This window comes from Budorcas taxicolor, chromosome X (genome assembly GCF_023091745.1).
Source record: "Budorcas taxicolor isolate Tak-1 chromosome X, Takin1.1, whole genome shotgun sequence".
Classification (NCBI taxonomy): domain Eukaryota; kingdom Metazoa; phylum Chordata; class Mammalia; order Artiodactyla; family Bovidae; genus Budorcas; species Budorcas taxicolor.
Window position 1 is genome coordinate 106,127,931 of NC_068935.1, and position 25,124 is coordinate 106,153,054.

At 39.7% G+C, this 25,124-nt stretch overlaps 1 protein-coding gene across 1 annotated transcript in view; it reads right to left on the reverse strand.

The window, feature by feature from the left end:
- Nucleotides 1-499: 499 nt before the first annotated feature.
- Nucleotides 500-25,124, reverse strand: part of XK (X-linked Kx blood group antigen, Kell and VPS13A binding protein) — a 51,229-nt gene continuing 26,604 nt past the window's right edge. The window contains exon 3 of the mRNA XM_052663333.1: nt 500-4,194. Within this exon, the coding sequence (XP_052519293.1) occupies nt 3,368-4,194 (827 nt within the window). The 3' untranslated portion in view covers nt 500-3,367. The remainder of the gene's footprint in view (nt 4,195-25,124) is intronic.

The window sequence follows — 25,124 nt, forward strand, 5'->3', positions numbered from 1 at the left end:
GAATTACTGGTTATCATTTTGCAATGTATACAAATATTGAATCATTATACATCTGAACCTAATATGTCAAGTATACCTCAATAAAAAAAAAATAATGCATTTTGACATGTAGAAAAAACCTGATTTTTTTCCAACCACAGATTATCATTTACAATTTGACTATTTGCTTATGTAACTATTAAGTCACTCATTTCATATCTTATATTTCTGGATCAGTATACCACTTACGTTTGAGCAGAATTTTAGGATTTAGCAGTGTAGCTTTAAAAAATGGGATAAAGGCTTATAAAACAATCAGAGGAATTTTATGGACTGCTGGTGTGTTGCCAGGCAGAGTGCTAGCACTCTCAAATGTCTCATCCTACAGACAAAATTTCCAGGTGAGATTACACAATCATAATTAATCACAAAAAAACCAGTTTCAATTTTGTTTCTAAAATAGTCCCTGAAGTAAAAAAGCCATGCAAGGACTCTAAGGCATGAAAAACAAGGAGAAATTGAAAAATTAATTTATTATATGAAGAAACATAAACAATATTTATTAGAGTGAATGGCTGCTGAGAAGCAGCCTGCAAAAGCTCTCATCCACAATGTACAGGCTGAGAAGTACTGATACATACACTCATAACCATAGCAATAATGTTCTAAGGAGGTTTCCAAGGAAATGCTACATTTAACAATCAATTTTAAAGTTTTATTTTTCCCATTTACAAGGCTGAAAAGATTATATCCACATTCAGTTAAAGTCTAGCAGGATCAGGCATTCAAATTGTAAAGCAAAATTAACAAAAGATGCTGTTATATCCTTTATGAAACATGACAGATACAAAAACGATAAGCTCATCTGCTATCAAAACCAATTTTTCAGATTTCGGTGGGTCTTTTTCCTCCAAGTACTATATGTTTGAGTGCTAATTTTTTACGTAACTGATGGTAAGAGAAAGGGCAAATGCTGAGTTCTCTCCAAGAGTAAAAGACCATTTACACTTGTCCTTCCATAAGGTAAAAGGCCGACATATTCCCTGAAGACACTCACATGAATGATATTTGTTTCTTTTCTAACAGTAAAACAAAAACAATAACCTGTTTCGGGATTTGAGTAACTATAAAAACAACTCCTTTAAACATGCATGGCACTTTAAAAACATTTTCAAAGCATTTTCACAGCTATTATTTAAATTTGTTCTGCTGACAACCTTGTGAGGTAGGCTGGGCAAGAATATCATGCAAATCTGATGGGTGAGGAAACTGAGGCAGAGATCAAGTAAGTAATTTGCTGGGTTATCAGGGTGATGCCAACCCCTATACTGCACTGTCTCCAGTAATGAAGAAAGTCTAAACATGTTTCATGACCTTGTTTCAATATATTTGGAGGAAATACTTCACTTCCACCCAGTCAAATGATAGTAACTCAGTTGGTGCATCTCTTATGACAAGTTAAGGCATGTAATTAATTAGACCAAGCACTGAGAGTTTTAAAAATTGGAATTATAACTGAAAAAGATGTTTTAACTCTCAAGATAGGAGATTTGCTGGTTTGTCTTTAGGGCAACCTAGTTCTGCATAATTTTGTCTTTTTAGAGGTATAATATAAATCATTAAAAATTTTTTTCTCAGTTCACTAGGATTTAAATTTTTGCCATGAAAAAAGCAGTGGTTTCTTTCCCCAAAGTGACTACATGTATATGGTCTCAAAGTGGGGGTATCTGCATATCAAGAGTTAAAGATGACAAAATATCCAATTTAGTTACCAAACCTTATAAATATCCTTATAAATGTGGCTTAAAATTGGGCTTTGGGAGTGTGACAGACCATCACTGTTAGATTGATTTGGGGTCACTCAATATGCTTACCTACATGCTACATTAAAATGATTTTAAATTTATTTGAAGGCCCAGATTTTGTAATGGTTCTTGAGACAGGCTTCCAAATGAAGGCTGGGGAAGTACTAGTCTCTCTATCCTGGTCTAATTCTGACCACAACTCCTGCTCAAACTCACCATTTTAACCTGTACCCCGACAAACTAGCTATTAGAAACTGGATGGTTCAGAAAGTTCAGCCATTAGGGTCCTAAGACTGTCAACCCTGACTGACCTGCAATGTCCAGGCTTGTCAGTGACAGGTCACCTGCTCCCAGGTATTTCATTATCAAGGTTTTTATGGTACAAATAATGGCACTAGATCCAGGCATTTTCCCTGGACAACTGAGGAGATTCTGCAGATCCTTTTACGAAAGAAACAGGGTTCCAAATTAAAGGAGAAATACTGAAGATAGGAGAGTGTAGGAGGATAAAATTGAAGTTCTTATTCAAATTAACTCATAATCATACCAAATCAAGGTACATTCAGTTAAAGATAAAAATCTTCTGGTCATGCCATCTCTGAAAATTTAAGTTTCTGAAGTCTGTATCTAACTGAAGGGGGGAACTCTGCTCCTTCAAATAATGAAACTTAAAATGCCCTATATACCTGTGCTAGGTGAGGAATTTCTATGGAGTTTTCTACTAGAAATTTCCAAAACTGTAGGATGGGACTGAATCTTGAAGAGGTTAAGCCTACCTTCTAGCAGAGTCACATCTTCAACCATCACAAGAAGGTAAGAATTCTGCTTATAAAAGCCAAAATCATTTTGATATTTTAACAATCCCCTCGATCCAGAGTTTATCCAACATATCAAAGGAACACTACTTCTCTAAAACTCTATGGCTTCCATAACCAAATTTAGAATTCAATTTTGCATCCATGGATTCTTAAGAATAGAGTTTGCAAATACAGACTTTTGAGTCAATGAGAAATAGGAGGCCAAGGTTGCTATGGCTGGTTATGTACAAAGAGCCCTAGTGAGATGAAAATGGAACATCTGTCTATTCAAAAACCAAACTTGAACAGCTTTCTCTGAAAACTCTGACAGGAATGATGTGGCTGATGGCAAAAACCCCAGTGACCATCTCTGGTCATCAGACAGCTCTTAGGTGAGAACTCTTCTCGGGGATAATAAAACATTAGGCTACCTAAACCAGTAGTCCAGAAAACTAGAACAGAAGAAATCCCCTGTCCTCATTCTATGTGATGGCTCTCAACAGCCAACTCAGTTATCATGGGTACTTTGTCAATGACAAGGCCAGTAACGTCTGGTCAACTGTGAATGGTGGTGCTTTAGGCTGCCTCTGCAACACTCACGGGTTCCCCTGACTTCTCTCCATGGTTCCCACTCACCTGACCAAGAGCTCTCTAAAGGGGAGCAACTCACAAGGAGTTGAGAGCTAAATTCCTGCTTTGTTAATTGTGCAGGGCCCATCACTTGCATGAAGAACAGGGATCAACCCAGCAAATACTACATCTGGGCCTCAAGAGATTCAGGTCCCACTAAGCAGAAGAGAGTTCATCAGTATTCAAGATCTGGCTGGGCATGGAACTTATTTTACTGCTAGAAGGGGTCTCCTCTCTGTCTGTGGGTGACCTTAGGTCTGTATTTTCTGCAGACTCGCAGGATTCCCGCCGCCTGCGGTTACAGCAGGCACATTTTAGCCACTCCTGAAAGCTTTCAGAAGCATTAGGGGAAAAGAGCTTTTTGCAAGGGTGGAAGAACTGATAGAACACAACCATGAACAGAATGGCTGTGCAGTACCCAATGAGCAACTGCAGCATCAGCAGGGGTGCACACACATACATATAGATATCCGTCTTGTAAAGATACCACATGAGGAGGAGGAAGGCATTCTCGATGAACCTCACCATGTAGTACACCAGGAGCCGGTACCAGTTCTGAGACTTGCTGATGAGGTCGGGGTTGTTGATTTTCAGCTGCACCGCCGACCAGCAGAACATGTTGATCCCGGCGTAGAGGAGGGTGAGGAAGCACAGCACAATGGTGGTGCCCAGCCGACTGAAGGCCTTCTCAAAGTTCTCAGGGAAGGGGGAGCCACTGCACCAGAAGAGGATCCAAGGGTAGAAGAGGAAGCCGAGGAAGTTGATGAGTATGTCTATGACCACCCAGGCCTTCAGGACAGAGGTAAAGAGGACCAGGACAATGACTCGGGTGACAATCTCAAAGCTCCTCCAGAGGAAGATACAGACATAGGCCAGGGGCTTCACCTTGACATCATATTCATCGTATTTGATCTTGATGGCTAGGATGTTACAGCGCAAGGCTCCGTACACAATGGACAATAGGGAAAGGACCATGAACAGACCTGAGGAGAGAAGAGAAAGAGTGCTCTCAAGTCTCACCTCCACCAAGAATCCTCCTGTGGCGGCCATGGTCACTCCCCTAGCTGCATTCCTTGGACCCTTCTGTTTTATATGCACAGGCAGACTGCCGGCTGTCAGGGTCACTCACTGTGCCTGAGGGCTTTTTTTCAGGGTTGCAGAAGCCTGCTGTGCCCAGGTGCCAGGCAGGCAGAAGTGCCCCGGAATTAATACCCTGGGAGAACCCTTCAATACCCCAACCCTAGCCCTGAAAAGAGCTGGAATATAACAAACCAAATTTCCCTACCCTTTGGGTAGAATAATTCGGAGATGTGTGTTCTGTACTCTTGGGGTTAACCAAAAAGTTCCTTTGTGTTTTTCCATAGCATTTTAAGGAAACATCAAGTGAACTTTTTGGCTCAGTATTTATCGGTGTTTCCTCACAGGATTATTTTCTAGTCACCCACAGAAACTGTTGCCTAATAATGCTCCCTTTATTGGCCACTTTCTCTTCCCTGTCTCACTACCCTTCTCCCATGGTTCTTACACCTTTGTCTAGAAAGACCTGTGCTCAGATTCCTTGTCTTGGTCTACTTCACGGTCAACTGAAACTAAAACACCTTTGGACCCCATCTTGCTCTGTCTGAATATGAAGAGTCCTTTACATGATCCTCAAGAAAAAGAAAGAAAAAATGGTTGTCTGAGGAAGCCTTACAATAGCTGAGAAAAGAACAGAAGTGAAAGGCAAAGGAGAAAAGGAAAGATATACCGATTTGAACACAGAGTTCCAAAGAATAGCAAGGAGAGATAAGAAAGCCTTCCTCAGTGATCAATGCAAAGAAATAGAGGAAAACAACAGAATGGGAAAGACTAGAGATCTCTTCAAGAAAATTAGAGATACCAAGGGAACATTTCATTCAAAGATGGGCACAATAAAGGACAGAAACAGTATGGACCTAATAGAAGCAGAAGATATTAAGAAGAGGTGGCAAAAATACACAGAAGAACTATACAAAAAAGATCTTCATGACTCAGATCACCACGATGGTGTGATCACTCACCTAGAGCCAGACATCCTGGAGTGTGAAGTCAAGTGGGCCTTAGGAAGCATCACTACAAATAAAGCTAGTGGAGGTGATGGCATTCCAGTTGAGCTATTTCAAATCCTAAAAGACAATGCTGTGAAAGTGCTGCACTCAATATGCCAGCAAATTTGGAAAACTTGACAGTGGCCACAGGACTAGAAAAGGTCAGTTTTCATTTGAATCCCAAAGAAAGGCAGTATCAAAGAATGTACAAACTACCACACAATCACACTCATCTCACATACTAGCAAAGTAATGTTCAAAATTCTCCAAGCTACGCTTCAATAGTACATGAACTGAGAACTTCCAGATGTTCAAGTTGGATTTAGAAAAGGCAGAGGAACCAGAGATCAAAATGTCAACATCCATTGGATTACAGAAAAAGCAAGAGAGTTCCAGGAAAACATCTACTACTGCTTCACTGACTACACTAAAGCCTTTGAGTGTGTGGGTCACAACAAACTGTGGAAAATTGTTCAAGAGATGGGAATACCAGACCACCTTACCTGCCTCCTGAGAAATCTGTATGCAGGTCAAGAAGCAGCAGTTAGAACCAGACATGGAACAATGGACTGGGTCCAAATTGGGAAAGGAGTACATCAAGGCTGTATATTGTCACCCTGCTTATTTAACTTATATGCAGAGTACATCATGAGAAACACTGGGCTGGAGGAAGCACAAGCTGGAATCAAGATTGCAGGGAGAAATATGTGCAAATGACACCACCCTTATGGCAGAAAGTGAAGAGGAACTAAAGAGCCTCTTGATGAGTGAAAGAGGAGAGTGAAAAAGCTTGCTTAAAACTTAATATTCAAAAACCAAAGATCATGGCATCTGGTCCCATCACTTCATGGCAAACAGATGGGCAAAACAACAACAACAACAACAACAGTTTTCTTGGGCTCCAAAATCACTGGAGATGGTAACTGCAGCCATGAAATTAAAAGATACTTGCTCCTTGGAAGAAAAGCTATGACCAACCTAGAGAGCATAATTAAAAAACAGAGACATTACTTTGCTGACAAAGGTCCATCTAGTCAAAGCTATGGTTTTTGCAGTAGTCAGGTATGGATGTGAGAGTTGGACCACAAAGAAAGCTGAGCACTGAAGAATGGATGCTTCTGAACTGTGGTGTTGGAGAAGATTCTTGAGAGTCCCTTGGACTGCAAGGAAATCAGTCCTGAATATTCACTGGAAGGACTGATGGTAAAGCTGAAGCTCCAATACTTTGGCCACCTGATGTAAAGAACTGACTCATTTGAAAAGACCCTGATGCTGGGAAAGATTGAAGGAAGGAGAAGGGGATGACAGAGGATGAGATGGATAGATGGCATCACTGACTCGACGGACATGAATTTGAGCAAGCTCCGGGAGTTGGTGATGGACAGGGAAGCCTGGTGTGCTGCAGTCCATGGGGTCGCAAAGAGTTGGACATGACCAAGCAATTGAACTGAACTTTACATGGTGTGTTTTGTTTCCTCGATTAACTTATAGGCTCCTGAGGAGTCAAGAGTGACCCGGTTAGATATTTCTTCTCGAGGTCTCAACATATAGCCATGTAGAAACCGAAACAGAGAACATGCCATAATATACTGCTCATGAGTTCCTCTCTATCTGTAGGATCTTTTAAATATATATACTGACTATAGATTGCTCACTTTTCTTTGGTCTTCAGTTATTTTCTTAAATTCTGTACATTGCTAAAGAAGTGAGGACCTCACTGTTGCCAAGAATCTGTCTGTCTTAGGCTGAAAGGCCTTAATATTTCAAGAAATCTCAACCCTACTTATTTATTTCTTAAAATGACTTATGGCTAATGGGTTTACTCAGTTTATATAGAGCAGCAGTATGTTGGGGGTGGGGCCAAGATGTGGCTCATTGAATGGACCATGGTACTATGTTTGAGAGCACCACACTGCTGGCTGTGAGTTCTATTATCTTAAAAATGTAGTGCTAACCCATGAGCACTACATGATGTTGAAGCTGAAACTGCAATATTTTGGCCACCTGATGCAAAGAACTGACTCATCTGAAAAGACCCTGATGCTGGGAAAAATTGAGGGCAGGAGGAGAAGGGGATGACAGAGGATGAGATGGTTGGATGGCATCACCGACTCGATGGACATGGGTTTGGGTGGACTCTGGGAGTTGGTGACGGACAGGGAGGCCTGGAGTGCTGTGGTTTATGGGGTCGCAAAGAGTCAGACATGACTGAGCGACTGAACTATACTGGACCCATGAGCACACACTGTGTGGTCAAAACTGGAATACAGTCACTTACTGTAGGCTGCCACCACCTCCAAATATTAGAGAAGGGAGGGACAGGAGGTGGGGTTTGGAGTTAGGAACCGAGAGTCTCGCTCTGGTTTACTCTGGTCTCTCCACGCCTCACTGGGGAAATGGTAATCTCCTTGGGTTTTGTTTTCTTGCCCATAAAATTGCTCTGTATAAACTGAAGCATCTTAAAATGCAAAGTTCCTATTACAAAATTGTCTTTATTTATAATTTAAATGTGTGGAAATAAAGGGTTCTTTCCCTTAAGTTCTGAATCAATGGAGCTTTGGTAGTTAAGTTTCCTGGAAGAAGCTCAGTTTTACTTAAAGCATCTGTTTCTCTCACAGTCTTGTTGCACAGATTTAAATCACTGATATCATTCTCTGGAAAGACTGTCATCTACTGATCAAATTTAAAAGACAGAAATACTATCACAGGAGTATACTGGGAAGTAATTGTACTGAATTATTTTTCCTGAGAGGTTAGTTCAATGGAGCATTATAAAGCAGTACATACTGCTGATACACTTTTTGTTTTTATTGAAGTATAGTTGATTTACAATGTTTATTAATCTCTGCCGTACAGCAAAGTGACTCAGTTGTACATATACATACATTCTTATATTCTTTTCATCATGGTTTATCCCAGGTGATATACTCTTATATGTGCTTGTGCTCAGTTACTAAGTTGTGTCCAACTTTTTGCAATCCCATGGATTGTAGCCCACCTGGTTCCTCTGTCCATGGGATTTCCTCCTCCACGGGATCTTCCCAACCCAGAGATGGAACTGCATCTCCTGCATTGGCAGGCTGATTCTTTACCACTGTGCCGCCTGAGAAGTCCATACTTTTATATGTGTGGTTACAAATTTCTACAGATCTTAACAATCTAGTATTGGATCCATTTCTTTTAGTCCTTATGTTTTTTCCACTATAAGAAAAATAACATCAAATGTATAAGGTGAGCTAAGCATAAATTATCGTTAATTATATATTCATATACATATATATGTATGTATATGAAGCGACTGAAGTGACTCAGCAGCAGCAGTCTTTATCTTTGGAGAAGGCAACGGCAACCCACTCCAGTATTCTTGCCTGGAAAATCCCATGGACGGAGGAGCCTGGTAGGCTGCAGTCCACGGGGTCGCTAAGAGTAGGACACAACTGAGCGATTTCACTTTCACCCGTTGGAGAAGGAAATGGCAACCCACTCCAGTGTTCTTGCCTTGAGAATCCCAGGGACGGGGGTGCCTGGTGGGCTGGCGTCTATGGGATCGCACAGAGTTGGACACGACTGAAGGGACTTAGCAGCAGTAGCAGCAGCAGCATACATATAATATTTACATTGTTATATTTATGGTTACTTACTATTATTTAAAATTACTTACTACTTTTAACAATGCAATGACCCAAACAATTTTTTAAGCATCTATCCATTTTTCTCTTGTTAGGTCAATTATTTCCAAATAACATGTTTTTCTCTACAAGAGAGTTAGCCAATTATCACCCAATTGGTGATCTGTAGCATTTAATCACTGAAGCCTTCTGCGAATGCAAGAAAATTACCTTGAAAGCACTGCCTTCAACCATCATTCCTATTGTTGGATGCTCCCTTCAAAATGTCACCGATAGAAAGGTACTTGGGAAGAGAGGTATACCTGGGAGACAAGGATCCTGTACAAAATGAGTGGAATGTACATTTCTACCTCTAGAATTAAGTGGTTATCTAATGAATGGCTAGGACGATATTCAGGCAAATACCTACTTATTCAGACTTAAATGGGGAAACATTCCTGACATCACTTCCCAACCTTCTCTTCCCAGAGTCAACACAAAAGAGGGTCAGTTGGAGGTCCCGCCCATTTATGTGGCACTTCATAGAAGCCTAATATCTCCTAATAATCTTATTCTCATATCTGATGAGTGTGTGTGGGGTCAGGGCGGGGGTCAGGGGGGCATTCTGCTGTTATTTTTTATTATAAGGCGAGACATCACTTGAGGTAAAGCTAAAAGGGAGGTTGTGGCAATATTCCAAATAGCTGCCACACTTAGAAAGCTTCTTCCCACTCAATTCCAGCCAAATCAACTCCTCCAAATAAAGTCTTCCTATTTCACAGAGAAATTCATTGCTATTAGGAATGAATTTTCTCATTTCCTGACTTGACACCAAAACCTTAATCTCTCTGTTAAGTGAGGGAGAACATTTTATTCCTCAGGATTCCTCTTAGGAGGGGAATTCTATTTGTAGGACAAGGTCAGCAGTTTCTCTGTGGCTTTGGAGAGAGAACCAAGGCTGTTTCCAAGATGGAGACCCACTGGGAAGTGGGGATTCTCTGTAAAGTGACTACTCTCCACTGGATCTTCAATAAAATGACTGAATTCACAAAACGCTTGGGTGGAATAGATTTTTCAAAAAATAGCTAATGACTTCAAGGCAGGAAGTGAAACAATCTGAAGGGGTACAGTACACAGCGGCAGAGGAAAATTGGAGGACTTAACACAGAAGTTTCTGGAAATGGAAATCTCAACCAGATTCTGAGAGGCTGTGAGTTTTGCCTCTTTTGCTGTTCCCTCAGTAGACAATGTGTCTTTCTTACTATTTGGAGCCAGGATCTCCACCTGTACTGTACTCCATCACTTGCCTTCTCCAAAATCTTACTCAATTAGGATCTTTCTCTTCTAAATTTTCAACTGCTCACAGACATCATAGATACCTTTATGTCATCACTTGGTACCTTGGGTTTAGTGCAAGCTCTTAGAGGTAGCCACTGTTTCATACAGATTTTTACTACTAGCACCTAGCATAGTGACTGGCACAAAGTTGGTAACTGATACATGTATGTTGAATAAATGAATGAATTGAAAACTGTATAATCCATGCTGCTGCTGCTGCTAAGTCACTTCAGTTGTGTCCAGCTCCGTGTGACCTCATAGATGGCAGCCCACCAGGCTCCCCCATCCCTGGGATTCTCCAGGCAAGAACACTAAAAGAAAAAAAAAAAAAAAACCTGAACAAGGAATTGAAGCTCTAAGCCTCTCACAGATGCAACTTAAGTGAGAACTCTTGAAGCTCCTTCCCAGAGGGTGACTTCTGGGGTTATAGGCTTCCTAAGCAAATATATCTGCTTTATGTGCCTTTCTCAATCATGAAGTTGCACCTGTTTCCAACACTTCCAGAAAAGTAGGATCCAAATTAGAAAAAGTCTTTGAGATCTAAGTTTAGACTCTAAAGAATCTCTTTTAGGTACATAAGAGACTTGCAAAACAAGGTTAGGAACAGAGCAATTTCTGGTCTCAGGACGAACTAAGGAAGCTAGTTACCGCTTCAGGATGTGGAGTGCAACCAGGATTAAGACAAGTCTGGATTATCTCAGCAGTGGTATCCCTGGTCAGTTATCCAGATCACTGTTCTTGCTGGAAACCATGGCTTATTCTTACTTGAGTTATTTTTCACCACTTATTATAGGACCCTGTGTTCTGCTTTAACTCCACCCTAGGCCCTGACAACTACAAATTGCTAATGAAAAGATTGAAAATGAGCGAGATCATCATCACTTTGAGCTCACACCCATATCTGCCACTTTCCCTCTCCAGCTGCTATCACAAATATTGCTTTGGTCCTTTATTGTAACAGCTTCATTGAGACATAATTTACATACCATACAATTCACAATTTAAACTGTGTAATTCACTGCCTCTTTAAAAGTAGATTCACAGATATGTACACCTGTCACCAGAGTCACTTTTAGTATGTTTTCATCACTTCAAAAAGAAATCCTATATATAAGGTCTTTAGTTTCTTTAGGAAGATATATTCCTAAGTATTTCATTCTTTTCGTTGCAATGGTGAATGGAATTGTTTCCTTAATTTCTTTTTCTACTTTCTCATTATTAGTGTATAGGAATGCAAGGGATTTCTGTGTGTTGATTTTATATCCTGCAACTTTACTATATTCATTGATTAGCTCTAGTAATTTTCTGGTGGAGTCTTTAGGGTTTTCTATATAGAGGATCATGTCATCTGCAAATAGTGAGAGCTTCAGTTCTTCTTTTCCAATTTGGATTCCTTTTATTTCTTTTTCTGCTGTGATTGTAGTGGACAAAACTTCCAGAACTATTTTGAATAGTAGTGGTAAAAGTGGGCACCCTTGTCTTGTTCCTGACTTTAGGGGAAATGCTTTCAATTTTTCACCATTGAGGATGATGTTTGCTGTGGGTTTGTCATAGATAGCTTTTATTATGTTGGGTATGTACCTTCTATTCCTGCTTTCTGGAGAGTTTTTATCATAAATGGATGTTGAATTTTGTCAAAGGCCTTCTCTGCATCTATTGAGATAATCATATGGCTTTTATTTTTCAATTTGTTAATGTGGTGAATTACATTGATTGATTTGCAGATATTGAAGAATCCTTGCATCCCTGGGATAAAGCCCACTTGGTCAAGGTGTATGATATTTTTAATGTGTTGCTGGATTCTGATTGCTAGAATTTTGTTAAGGATTTTTGCATCTATGTTCATCAGTGATATTGGCCTATAGTTTTCTCTTTTTGTGGCGTCTTTGTCAGGTTTTGGTATTAGGGTGATGGCGGCCTCATAGAATGAGTTTGGAAGTTTACCTTCCTCTGCAATTTTCTGGAAGAGTTTGAGTAGGATCGGTGTTAGCTCTTCTCTAAATTTTTGGTAGAATTCAGCTGTGAAGCCGTCTGGACCTGGGCTTTTGTTTGCTGGAAGATTTCTGATTACAGTTTCAATTCCCGTGCTTGTGATGGGTCTTTTATGATTTTCTATTTCTTCCTGGTTCAGTTTTGGAAAGTTGTACTTTTCTAAGAATTTGTCCATTTCTTCCACGTTGTCCATTTTATTGGCATATAATTGCTGATAGTAGTCTCTTATGATCCTTTGTATTTCTGTGTTGTCTGTTGTGATCTCTCCATTTTCATTTCTAATTTTATTGATTTGATTTTTCTCCCTTTGTTTCTTGATGAGTCTGGCTAATGGTTTGTCAATTTTATTTATCCTTTCAAAGAACCAGCTTTTGGCTTTGCTGATTTTTGCTATGGTCTCTTTTGTTTCTTTTGCATTTATTTCTTTCCTTCTACTAACCCTGGGGTTATCCATTTCTTCCTTTTCTAGTTGCTTTAGGTGTAGAGTTAGGTTATTTATTTGACTTTTTTCTTGTTTCTTGAGGTATGCCTATAATGCTATGAACTTTCACAGAGCTAGAACAAGTAATTTCACAATTTGTATGGAAATACAAAAAACCTCGAATACCCAAAGCAATCTTGAGAAAGAAGAATGGAACTGGAGGAATCAACCTGCCTGATTTCAAGCTCTACTACAAAGCCACAGTCATCAAGACAGTATGGTACTGGCACAAAGACAGAAATATAGATCAATGGAACAAAATAGAAAGCCCAGAGATAAATCCACACACATATGGACACCTTATCTTCAACAAAGGAGGCAAGAATATACAATGGAGTAAAGACAGTCTCTTTAACAAGTGGTGCTGGGAAAACTGCTCAACCACTTGTAAAAGAATGAAACTAGAACACTTTCTAACACCATACACAAAAATAAACTCAAAATGAATTAAAGATCTAAACGTAAGACCAGAAACTATAAAACTCCTACAGGAGAACATAGGCAAAACATTCTCCAACATAAATCACAGCAGGATCCTCTATGACCCACCTCCCAGAATACTGGAAATAAAAGCACAAATAAACAAATGGGACCTAATTAAACTTAAAAGCTTCTGCACAACAAAGGAAACTATAAGCAAGGTGAAAAGACACCCTTCAGAATGGGAGAAAATAATAGCAAATGAAGCAAATGACAAACAACTAATTTCAAAAATTTACAAGCAACTCATGCAGCTCAATTCCAGAATAATAAACGACCCAATCAAAAAATGGGCCAAAGAACTAAATAGGCATTTCTCCAAAGAAGACATACAGATGGCTAACAAACACATGAAAAGATGCTCAACATCACTCATTATCAGAGAAATGCAAATCAAAACCACAATGAGGTACCATTTCACACCAGTCAGAATGGCTGCAATCCAAAAGTCTACAAGCAATAAATGCTGGAGAGGGTGTGGAGAAAAGGGAATCCTCTTACACTGTTGGTGGGAATGCAAACTAGTACAGCCACTATGGAGAACAGTGTGGCGATTCCTTAAAAAACTGGAAATAGAACTGCCTTATGACCCAGCAATCCCACTGCTGGGGATACACACCAAGGAAACCAGAATTGAAAGAGACACGTGTACCCCAATGTTCATTGCAGCACTGTTTATAATAGCCAGGACATGGAAGCAACCTAGATGCCCATCAACAGATGAATGGATGAGAAAGCTGTGGTACATATACACAATGGAGTATTACTCAGCCATTGAAAAGAATATATTTGAATTAGTTCTAATGAGGTGGATGAAACTGGAGCCGATTATACAGAGTGAAGTAAGCCAGAAAGAAAAACACAAATACAGTATACTAACACACATATATGGAATTTAGAAAGATGGTAATGATAACCCTGTATGCGAGATAGCAAAAGAGACACAGATGTACAGAACAGACTTTTTGACTCTGTGGGAGAGGGAGAGGGTGGGATGATTTGGGAGAATGGCATTGAAACATGTATAATATCATATAAGAAATGAATCGCCAGTCTAGGTTCGATGCAGGATACAGGATGCTTGGGGCTGGTGCACTGGGATAACCCAGAGGGATCGTATGGGGAGGGAGGTGGGAGGGGGGTTCAGGAGTGGGAAAAAAAAGAGAAAAGAAATAGATTTATATTTGTCATTTAGTATATGGTGATTTTCAACTATATAATGTGTATTGCATTAAAGAAATCTGGAAAGAAACCATTACATGTAATTTATCAGTATACAGAAAAGAAACCAAAATGGCTTTGTCTGCTAAAAAAAAAAAAGAAGAAATCCTGTACCCTTTAACTCTCATTCCTCTATCCCTTCCCCCACCCAGTCATGAACAAGCACTAACTACTTTCTGTCTCTACAGATTTCCCGATTCTGGACTTCCATATGAAGAAAATCATGTAATGTGTGGTCTTTTGTGACTGGTTTCTTTCACTTAACATAATGTTTTCAACATTCATGTATACTGTAACATGCATCAGTCCTTCATTCATTTCATGGTCAAACAATATTCCATTGTATGGATATACTATATTTTGTTTATCCATTCATCAGCTGATAAAAATTTGGGTTGTTTCCACCTTCTGGCTATTGTGAAGAGTGCTGCTCCAAACATTTGCATATGGACATGTTTTTACTTGGGTCTATAGAAGTAGAACTGCCTGGTCATATGGCAACTTTATGTTTAATTATTTGAGGAATGGCCAGACTGTATTCCAAAGTGATTGAACCATTTTACATTCCCACCGGCAGTGTATGAAGGTTATAATTTCTCCATATACTCACCAGTGTTTGCTATTATTATTAACTTAAATTTTTATTATTAACTTTTTGATTCTAGTCATGCCAGTTGGTGTGAAGTGGTAACCTTTTCTGATTTCAGTTTCTATTTTCCTAATGACTAATGATATAGATTATCTTTTCCTGATATCATAAGGAAGGCTGAGTGCTGAAGAATTGATGCTTTTGAATTGTGGTGCTGGAGAAGACTCTTGAGAATCCCTAGGACAGCAAGGAGATCAAACCAGTCAATCTTAAAGGAAATCAACCCTGAATAGTCATTGGAAGGACTGATACTGAAGCTGAAGCTCCAATACTTTGGCCACCTGATATGAAGAGCTGACTCATTGGAAGAGACCCTGATGCTGGGAAAGACTGAGGGCAGGAGAAGGGGGTGACAGAGGAAGAGATGGTTGGATGGCATCACCGACTGAATGGACATGGGTTTGAGCAAACTCTGGGAGATAGAGAAAGACAGGGAAGCCTGGTGTGTTGCAGTCCAAGGGGTTGCAAAGACTCAGACATAACTTAGCAACTGAACAACAGTCTTCTCATGTGTTTACTGGTATTTGCATATCTTCCTTACTTGCTTTGGTTCTTAGCTATAGCACACACTCATAATAATTTCACATCATCTCATATGTATCCCCCAAACTGCCAGAATTCAAGGCCAGTTTTGCACAGACTGACTTAAGAACAATATATTAGCTTTATCAACAGCTGTCAATGAGCACTTAAAATGAAAAAAAAGAAAGTATAATTTGATCTTCTCATGCTTCTAAAATTCCCTATAAATGCATTAAAAAGCAAAAAAGAGGATTTCCATGCTGGCAATGGCAGATTAGTTTGTTCTGGTCCAATACTTCTGCCAAGAACAACTGTACGAACACCTGTTCAAAGGCATCAGAGATCTACCAAAGCCCTCAGTACTTTGGAGCTAAGATCTTAAAGAAAAGTCCTAAGAGAAAATTCTGAAGCTGCTTTTCCCCTTGAGACATTTGCCTGTATGATAGTAGTGGTTATACTATTACAGAATCTGAATACAGGTTTCATCAGTCTCTCAAATCTGGTGAGTGTGGGAGCAACTATTGACATTCTGGCTCTATAGTGGTCCTGGATACAGCCAAAGCTTTCTGGTGGGAACCTCAAAGACTAGACACTAGGAGTAAGGGTGACCAGAAATAGATAATCCCTCATAACAGCTGAAGTACGGATTTTAACCAACTCAAGTTATGACTGAATCAGTTCAACCTGTATCTAATCCAATATTTGCAATAAAAAAAAGTAAAATCTTCCTGGAGAAAGAAAACTCATTCAGAGCCTCAAATTATCTCTATTTTTTACTACAGATATCTGACATTTAGTTAAAAGTACCACAGCATGTCAACAACAAAAACAAAAGAAATGATCAAAATCCAAGAACTGAAATATACCCATAAGAAATAGAGATTCTGTAATTATCTAACATGGACTTAAAATATTCATAATTAATATATGCTCAAGAAATTATGACAAGAGAGAGAATTTATCAGAGACTGGAAACCATTCTAAAAACTAGAATAGTTGCTATGAAATAAAATGAAAATTCTATAACTGAAAAATAAAATAAGTGCAATTAAAAAATCAACAGTGGCTTTAATATATTAGAAACAGCTATAAAGATAAATAGTACTAAGTAGAAGGCAAGTCAGAAGAAAATGGAGAAACAAAAAGCATGAGAGACCCACAGAAAAGTAAAAATGTTGGCGAGAGAGACAGAGATAGAAAAAAGAAAAAGAATGGGTCAGAGGCCATAAGAATTTCCCCAAACTGTTAAAATATCAAATTAAACTCCAAGTAGGACAAATACGAAGAAAACCTCAATAAGCATACATATCGTGTTAAAATTGCTGAACATCAAAGTCTAAATGAAAATCTTAAAAAGCAGTTAGAAACAATCAAAAATGAGATAAACTTCAAAGGAGCAACAATAATAACAGCTGGCATCTCAATCGAAATAATGGAAGCCAGAAGACAAAAGAATGGTAACATCAAATTGGGAAGAAAATAACCACTAACTTAAGTTTCCCATATACAGAGGTCAAGGGAAAAGAAAGGTATTTTATGACAAAACAAAAATGAGGGTACTTGTCACTAGACCTGCTCTGAAGAAAATATTAAAGGTGGCATTTCAGACCAAATGAAAATGATCCCACATGGAAGCATGGAGATACATGAAGGTCTGAACAGGGACCAAAAGGATACATGTGGCTGTTGTTTAGTTTCTCAGTTGTGTTCAACTCGTTGCGACCCTACGGACTGTAGCCCGCCAGGCTCCTCTGTCCATAGGATTTCTCAGGCAAGAATACAGGAGTGGGCTGCCATTTCCTCCTCCAGGGGATCTTCCTGACCCAAGGATCAAACCCACGTCTTTTGCATAGACAGGCAGATTATTTATTGCTGAACCATCAGAGAAGCCCCAATAATACAACTCAATTTTTATAATGACTTGAACAATCACTTCACACACACACACACACACACACCCCACGAAATGGTCACTAAAAACATCAAAAGGAAGTTAAGCTCATTAGTCATCAGTTCAGTTCAGTTCAGTCGCTCAGTCATGTCCGACTCTTTGTGACCCCATGAACCGCAGCATGCCAGGCCTCCCTGTCCATCACCAACTCCCAGAGTCCACCCAAACCCATGTCCACTGTGTCAGTGATGCCATCCAACCATCTCATCCTCTGTCATCCCCTTCTCCTCCTACCCTCAATTTTTCCCAGCATCAGGGTCTTCTCCAATGAGTTGGCTCTTCACATCAGGTGGCCAAAGTACTGGAGTTTCAGCTTCAACATCAGTCCCTCCAATGAACACTCAGGACTGATCTCCTTTACGATGGACTGGTTGGATCTCCTTGCAGTCCAAGGGACTCTCAAGAGTCTTCTCTAACACCACAGTTCAAAAGCATCATTTCTTCTGCGCTAACTCTCACAACCATATATGACTACTGGAAAAACCACAGCCTTGACTAGATGGACCTTTGGTGGCAAAGTAATGTCTCTGCTTTTTAATATGCTATCTAGGTTGGTCATGGGCTTCCCTGGTGGCTCAGAGGTTAAAGCGTCTGCCTGGAATGCAGGAGACCTGGGTTCGATCCCTGGGTCGGGAAGATCCCCTGGAGAAGGAAATGTATGGTTGGTCATAACTTTCCTTCCAAAAAGCAACTGTCTTTCAATTTCATGGCTGCAGTCATCACCATCCACAGTGATTTTGGAGCCCAGTAAAATAAAGTCAGCCACTGTTTCCACTGTTTCCCCATCTATTTGTCATGAAGTGATGGGACCAGATGCCATGATCTTCATTTTCTGAATGTTGAGCTTTAAGCCAAGTTTTTCACTCTTCTCTTTCACTTTCATCAAGAGGCTCTTTAGTCCCTCTTCACTTTCTGTCATAAGGGTGGTATCATCTGCATATCTGAGGTTATTGATATTTCTTCCGGCAATTGTGATTCCAGCTTGTGCTTCCTCCAGCCTGGCATTTTGCGTGATGTACTCTGCATATAAGTTAAATAAGCAGGGTGACAATATACAGCCTTGACGTACTCCTTTTCCTATTTGGAAGCAGTCTGTTGTTCCATGTCCAGTTCTAACTGCTGCTTCCTGGCCTGCATACAGATTTCTCAAGAGGCAGGTCAGGTGGTCTGGTATTCCCATCTCTTTCAGAATTTTCCAGTTTATTGTGATCCACACAGTCAAAGGCTTTGGCATTGTCATGAGGAAATGCAAATTCAAACTAAAACGAGACACTACTACACACCCACTGTATTACTGAAAGTAAAAGCAAGTGTTGGCAAGATGTGGGGCAACTGCAACTCTTACACACAGATTGTGAGAGTGTAAAGTGGTATAACCACTTTTGTAGTTTCTACGGGAGCTAAACACAGGCATTTCCTGTGGCCAGCAATTCTACCTGAGTACAGATGTAACAGAACTGCATATATATGTATACAAAATGCATGTATAAGGATATTTTAGCAGCATTATTTTTAATAATCCCAATCTGAAAATAATCTAATGAGAGGAATGTATCATGTGGTATATTCATATAATGGAATACTACACAGCAATGCTAAAACACAAACTTCTGCTACAAGCAACCATGGATAACTCTCATAAATATTATGTTGAATGAAAGATGCTAGACCTGATTTCACTTATATAAAATTTTTACAAAATAATAAAAATTAATCTGTGATGTTAGAAGTCAGCTTTCTTTTTTTTCTTTTATATTGGAGAATAGCTGATCTATAATGCTGTGTTAGTTTCAGGTATATGGAAAAATGATTCACTTATACACATATATACATCTATTCTTTTTGAGATTCTATTCCCATATAGGTTATTACAGAGTACTGAGTATAATTCTTTGTACTATACAGTAGGTCCTCAGTGATTATCTATTTCATACATAGTACTGTGCATAAGCCCAACTTCTAATTTATCCCTCCCCTCCTACCTTTCCCCTTTGGTAACCATAAGTTTGTTTTCTTTTTTTTTTTAATTTTTATTTTTACTTTATTTTACTTTACAATACTGTATTGGTTTTGCCATACATTGACATGAATCCACCACGGGTGTACATGCGATCCCAAACATGAACCCCCTCCCACCTCCCTCCCCACAACATCCCTCTGGGTCATCCCCGTGCACCAGCCCCAAGCATGCTGTATCCTGCATCGGACATAGACTGGTGATTCGATTCTTACATGATAGTATACATGTTTCAATGCCATTCTCCCAAATCATCCCACCCTCTCCCTCTCCCTCTGAGTCCAAAAGTCCGCTATACACATCTGTGTCTTTTTTGCTGTCTTGCATACAGCGAGTCTGTTCCTCTTTTGTAAATAAATTCACCTGTATCATTTTTTAAGATTCCACATATAAGTGATTCCATATGATATTTGTCTTTGACTTACTTCACTTAGCATGACAATCTCGAGGTTCGTCCATGTTGTGCAAATGGTATTATTTCATTATTTTTTATGGCTGAATAATATTCCATTGTATTTATGTTACTACATATTTATCCATTCATCTGTCAGTGGACATCTAGGTTGCTTTCATGTCTTGGTTATCGTAAATGGTGTTGCAATGAACAGTGGGGTACATGTATCTTTTCAAATTAGAGTTTGCACCAGATATATGCAAAGCAGTGGGATTGTGGGGTCATATGGTGACTCTATTTTTAGTCATTTAAGGAACCACCATACTGTTCTCCACAGTGGGTGCACCAATTTACATTCCCACCAACCATGAGGGTTCCCTTTTTTCCACACCTACTCCAGAATTTATTGTTTGTAGATTTTTTGATGATGGCCATTCTGATTGGTGTGAGGTGAAACCCCCAATAGTTTTGATTTGCATTTCTCTAATAATTAGTGCTGTTGAGTATCTTCTCATGTACCTGTAGGCCATCTGTATGCCTCCTCTGGAGAAATTTTTATTTAGGTCTTCCACCCATTTTTTGATTGGGTTGTTTGCTTTTATGATACAGAGCTAGAAGAGGTGTTTACATATTTTAGGGATTAATCCCTTCTTGGATGCTTCATTTGCAAATATCTTCTCTCATTCTATGGGTTGTCTTTTTGTTTTATTTATGGTTTCCTTTGCTATGCAAAAGCTTTTCAGTTTAATTAGGTACCATTTGTTTATTTTTATTACTCTAGAAGGTGAGTCCAAAAAGATATTGCTGCATTTTATGTCAAAGAGTGTTCTGCCTATGTCTTCCTCTGAGTTTTATACTAGCCACTCTTACACTGATGTTTTTAATCCATTTTGAGTTTACTTTTGTGTATGGTGTTAGAGAATGTTCTAACTTCACTCTTTCACATGTAGTTATCCAGTTTTCCTAGTACCACATATTGAAAAGGCTACCTTCTCTCCATTGTACATTCATGCCTCCTCTTTCATAGATTAATTGACCATAGGCCCCTGGGTTTATTTCTGGATAGAAGTCAGCTTTTTGCTTAGTGGTCACCCTTGGGAAGAAGGGCTGGGAAAAGTGACAGAGAAGAGACAAAGGCAGGCTTCTAGGAGTGCAGATACTCTTTTGTTTCTTGACCTGCCAAGAGTGCTACATATGCTAGGGGAAGCACACTGATTGAAACCACCCACCCTGGCCAGGCTCTCTAGTAACCATTTGCATGAGTTGTTTTACGACAGGAAATCCTGGTAAGGAACATGGAACTAATAAGCCACCACCAATTGGAAGAGTTCGGGAAAGGTCAAAAGGAGACACTACGTGTCCGTCCACCTCCCAGAATCCCTCTCGCTAGCATCCATCTTGGCTGAGCCATGCGTGTGCTAACAGGAAGGACTGAGTCAGCATGACTGGCCAAAGGCAACCCAGAAACTAATCCAATCAACATAAAACCCAAGACTGCAAGCCACATGGCAGAGAAGTTCTCCTGGGTTCCCTTACCCTGCTGCTGTCTGTCTGGGTGCCCTCTTCCAATAAAATCTCTTGCTTTGTCAGCATGTGTCTCCTCAGACAATTCTTTTCTGAGTGTTAGACAAGAGCCCGCTCTTGGGGCCCTGGAGGGGGCCCTGCTTCCTACAGCACACAGGTGTGTTTACTTTTTGATAACTCATCAGATTTCACCCATATGAGTATAATTTTATATATACATTTTATACCCCAACAACATTTTTTATTTAAAAATATTTAGGTGTATTAATACTATTCCTAGGTAGTGCTAGTGGTAAAGAACCAGCCTGCCAATTCAAGAGATGGAAGAGATGCAGGTTCAATCCCTGGGTCAGGAAGATCCCCTCAAGGAGGGCATGGCAACCCACTCCAGTATTCTTGCCTGGAGAATCCCATGGACAGAGGAGCGTGGTGGGCTACAGTCCATAGGGTCGCAAAGAGCTAGACACGACTGTGCAACTTAGCACACAGCACAACTACGCAAGTCAATAAATGTTTATTAAGTAGACTTTTTTAAAGGCAAAAGACTACTCTCTCATTACTGTAATGAAATTATTTCATGAACAGTTTCCTTCCCTACCCTGGCAAAATGCCAAGTAGAAAACAAACATAAACCCCTACCTGAATCACTATAGCAAAACCTGTTATACAGATGTAACCAGAACAACATCCTAATACCATAAAACACATTTTAAATTTCTAGTGACTAAGACCTTACTGTTATCAAGATGCTTCTTGAACATCTGCCAGTTTACCAGCTGTTTAGTCAGAACTTGAGGATTTCCCTTTTAATACATATTTGTAGCTTGTTTAATATTCAGAATTGTCAGAACAAATATTATGGCATGTCATTCACAGCACATATGATGTGAATGCTTTTGCTATTTTTCTTCCAGATATATTTCAATTTCTTACCTAAGGAAACTGGATGATATGATCTGTTCCAGCTCATCTGTCTTATGCTCAAAAAAACTACTGTACTCAACTCATGTCAGTGACTATTGTAAACACTTTACAGGTACTAATCACTTAACAACAATTCTATAAAGTAGACACTGTTATTATCCTCATTACACAGATGGGAAAACAGGAACTCAAAGGTGCTAAACAACTTTCCAGAAAAAACTCAGCTAGCAGAACTGGAATTCATACCTAAGCAGTCTTGCTCTTGAGTCTTGGTCTTAACCAACAGGAAATTCTGCCTAAATAAATATTAAATATAACGAGGTCTAGCAGTGGTCTTAACTCTACTTTTTATCTCCTTTATCAACGGGCAGCAAGAAGCAGGAATCTGCTAACCTTAAAACTGTCCAGGGCCTCAAAAAGTCTGGAGAATCCCCTCTTGCCTACAGCACTGTGGAGAACTATCCAATTCTTTTTTTCCCACTGAGCCCAAATTTTATACCTATTTCCTATTGTATGAGTATTCTATATATAAAAGCTTCTTGAAATCATGCTATCTAGGCACTTAGGCGTTGGTAAGCCTCATTGCACGAACTTTGTTTCTGGGAATTGCCTCCCAAGGCACAACCAATGATCAGAAACAAGAGGGACAGGCTCCTCTATCTGCCTACCAACTTTCTTATCAATCTGCCTCAGGCAGAGAGAAGAGGCATCAGTGTGTTGAACTAGAGAAAGGAACAGCCTTGCTCTACACAGCCACACAAAGGAAGTTAGTACCTGACCCATGTGCAAGGCCCTCTATTAGGTTTTCTAACAGCAGAACAGTCAGCAGGTCCACTTAGAAACCTGTATTCTGGTACAGATTCTCACCTCTGGCAAGGCACAGCAAAGCTTCTTAAAACACAGTTACTTATGTTTAGTGAACTTTGTAAATAATCAGGCACAGCCACTTGACCCTCCAAAACTGAAATAAGCTTTTGCATTTTCTATCTTTGACACCACTTGAACCAAAGATGCTCACAAATATTTGCACACACATCCTTACCTGCACTAGTCATTTCGAGTATATTTTTATTTTTCCTTCCCTCTTTTCAAATGCTTTATTCTATTCTCTTACATAATGGTCTTGTTTTATATGTGTTTATGCCTATAATGGTGGCTCAGATGGTAAAGCATCTGTCTACAATGCGGGAGACCTGGGTTTGATCCCTGGGTCAGAAGATTCCCTGGAGAAGGAAATGGCAACCCACTTCAGTACTCTTGCCTGGAAAATCCCATGGACAGAGGAGCTTAGTGCAGGCTACTGTCCATGGGGTCGCAAAGAGTCGGGCACAACTGAGTGACTTCACTTCACTTCACTTCACTTTTATGGCTATAAACCTTTTAGAAATATATAAGAAATAAAAAAAAATTTAAATGGATATATAGGGGCTTCCCTGGTAGCTTAAAGGTAAAGAATTCACCTGTCAATACAAGAGACACTGGTTCCATCCCTGATCTGGGAAGATCCCACATGCCAAGGGGCAACTAAGGCCGTGCACCACAACTACTAAGCCTGTGCTCTAGAGCCCAGAAGCCACAACTATTGAGCCCATGGGCCGCAACCACTGAAGCCTGTGCTCCACAACAAAAGAAGCCACCACAATGAGAAGCTTGCACACTACACTGAAGAGTAGCTCCTGCTTGGCACAGCTAGAGAAAAGCCCATGCAGCAGCAAAGACCCAGCACAGCCAAAATAAATAAATAAATACAATTATTTTTTAAAAAGCCTTTCCCTTGCCAAGGTTAAAAAAATGGATAAACAAATGGCTTGGACCTTGCAAAGAAAACGTCAGTTCTCCTGTGTATGACTGTACCTGGTCAACATGCCTGATTCTAAGCTACATCACCAGGCCCATCAATACTTACTTTACAGAGACATGAGTGAGGAATCAGAAGGTCCTATGCTAGATTCTTCAAACGTAGGCTCTAGAAGGAAAACTGAGAGGCTACATAAGCAACATTGCCAGCCTCCAGTGAACTCAAATACAGCCTTGACATGAGGGGTGGGGAGGAGTGTGTATCTCCCCATCAAGTAGCATTAAGTAACTTCCACCAGCTTGTGGCCACAGACTCCAGGAAAGAAAATTGGAATCCATACCCAGGCAAAAGCCAAGCCGGAATGAAAAGTCTTGGTGGCACATAGAAGCACTTTTCCTCCAGCACATTTGGGGTGAGTTTAATTTTGGAGGAATGGATATGAACTCACCCTCAACTCCTACACACTTCATATTGTCTTACACATTGACATTCACTATTACACAATCATTTAGACCATTGTTTAGACGGCTATAGCAGTTATATATATTATACTAAGTATGGCTGAAAATGCTCTTTGGTGTAGAAAAATATAAATAAATAGTTAATACCCATGTATGTGTTAGTCGCTCAGTCGTGTCCAACTCTTTGCAACCCCACGGACTCCTATGTCCATGGAATTCTCTACTGGAGTGGGTAGCCATTTCCTTCTCCAGTTAATACCTCTCTCTCTCTCTCCATATATGTCACTTATTGGATCTGCAATAGTCAAATTCATCTGATATAGGTAGTTGAGAGTAATGTGGGATCCAAATCACAGACGTCTAACATGAAGTATTAACAGAAGTCTGAGAAACTTTCATACTGGAGCAGTCAATACAATACAGCTCAATCAACCTTAGGGTAAGAAGAAAACAAACTAGAGTAAATGTTTTACTGCTTTACTGATGA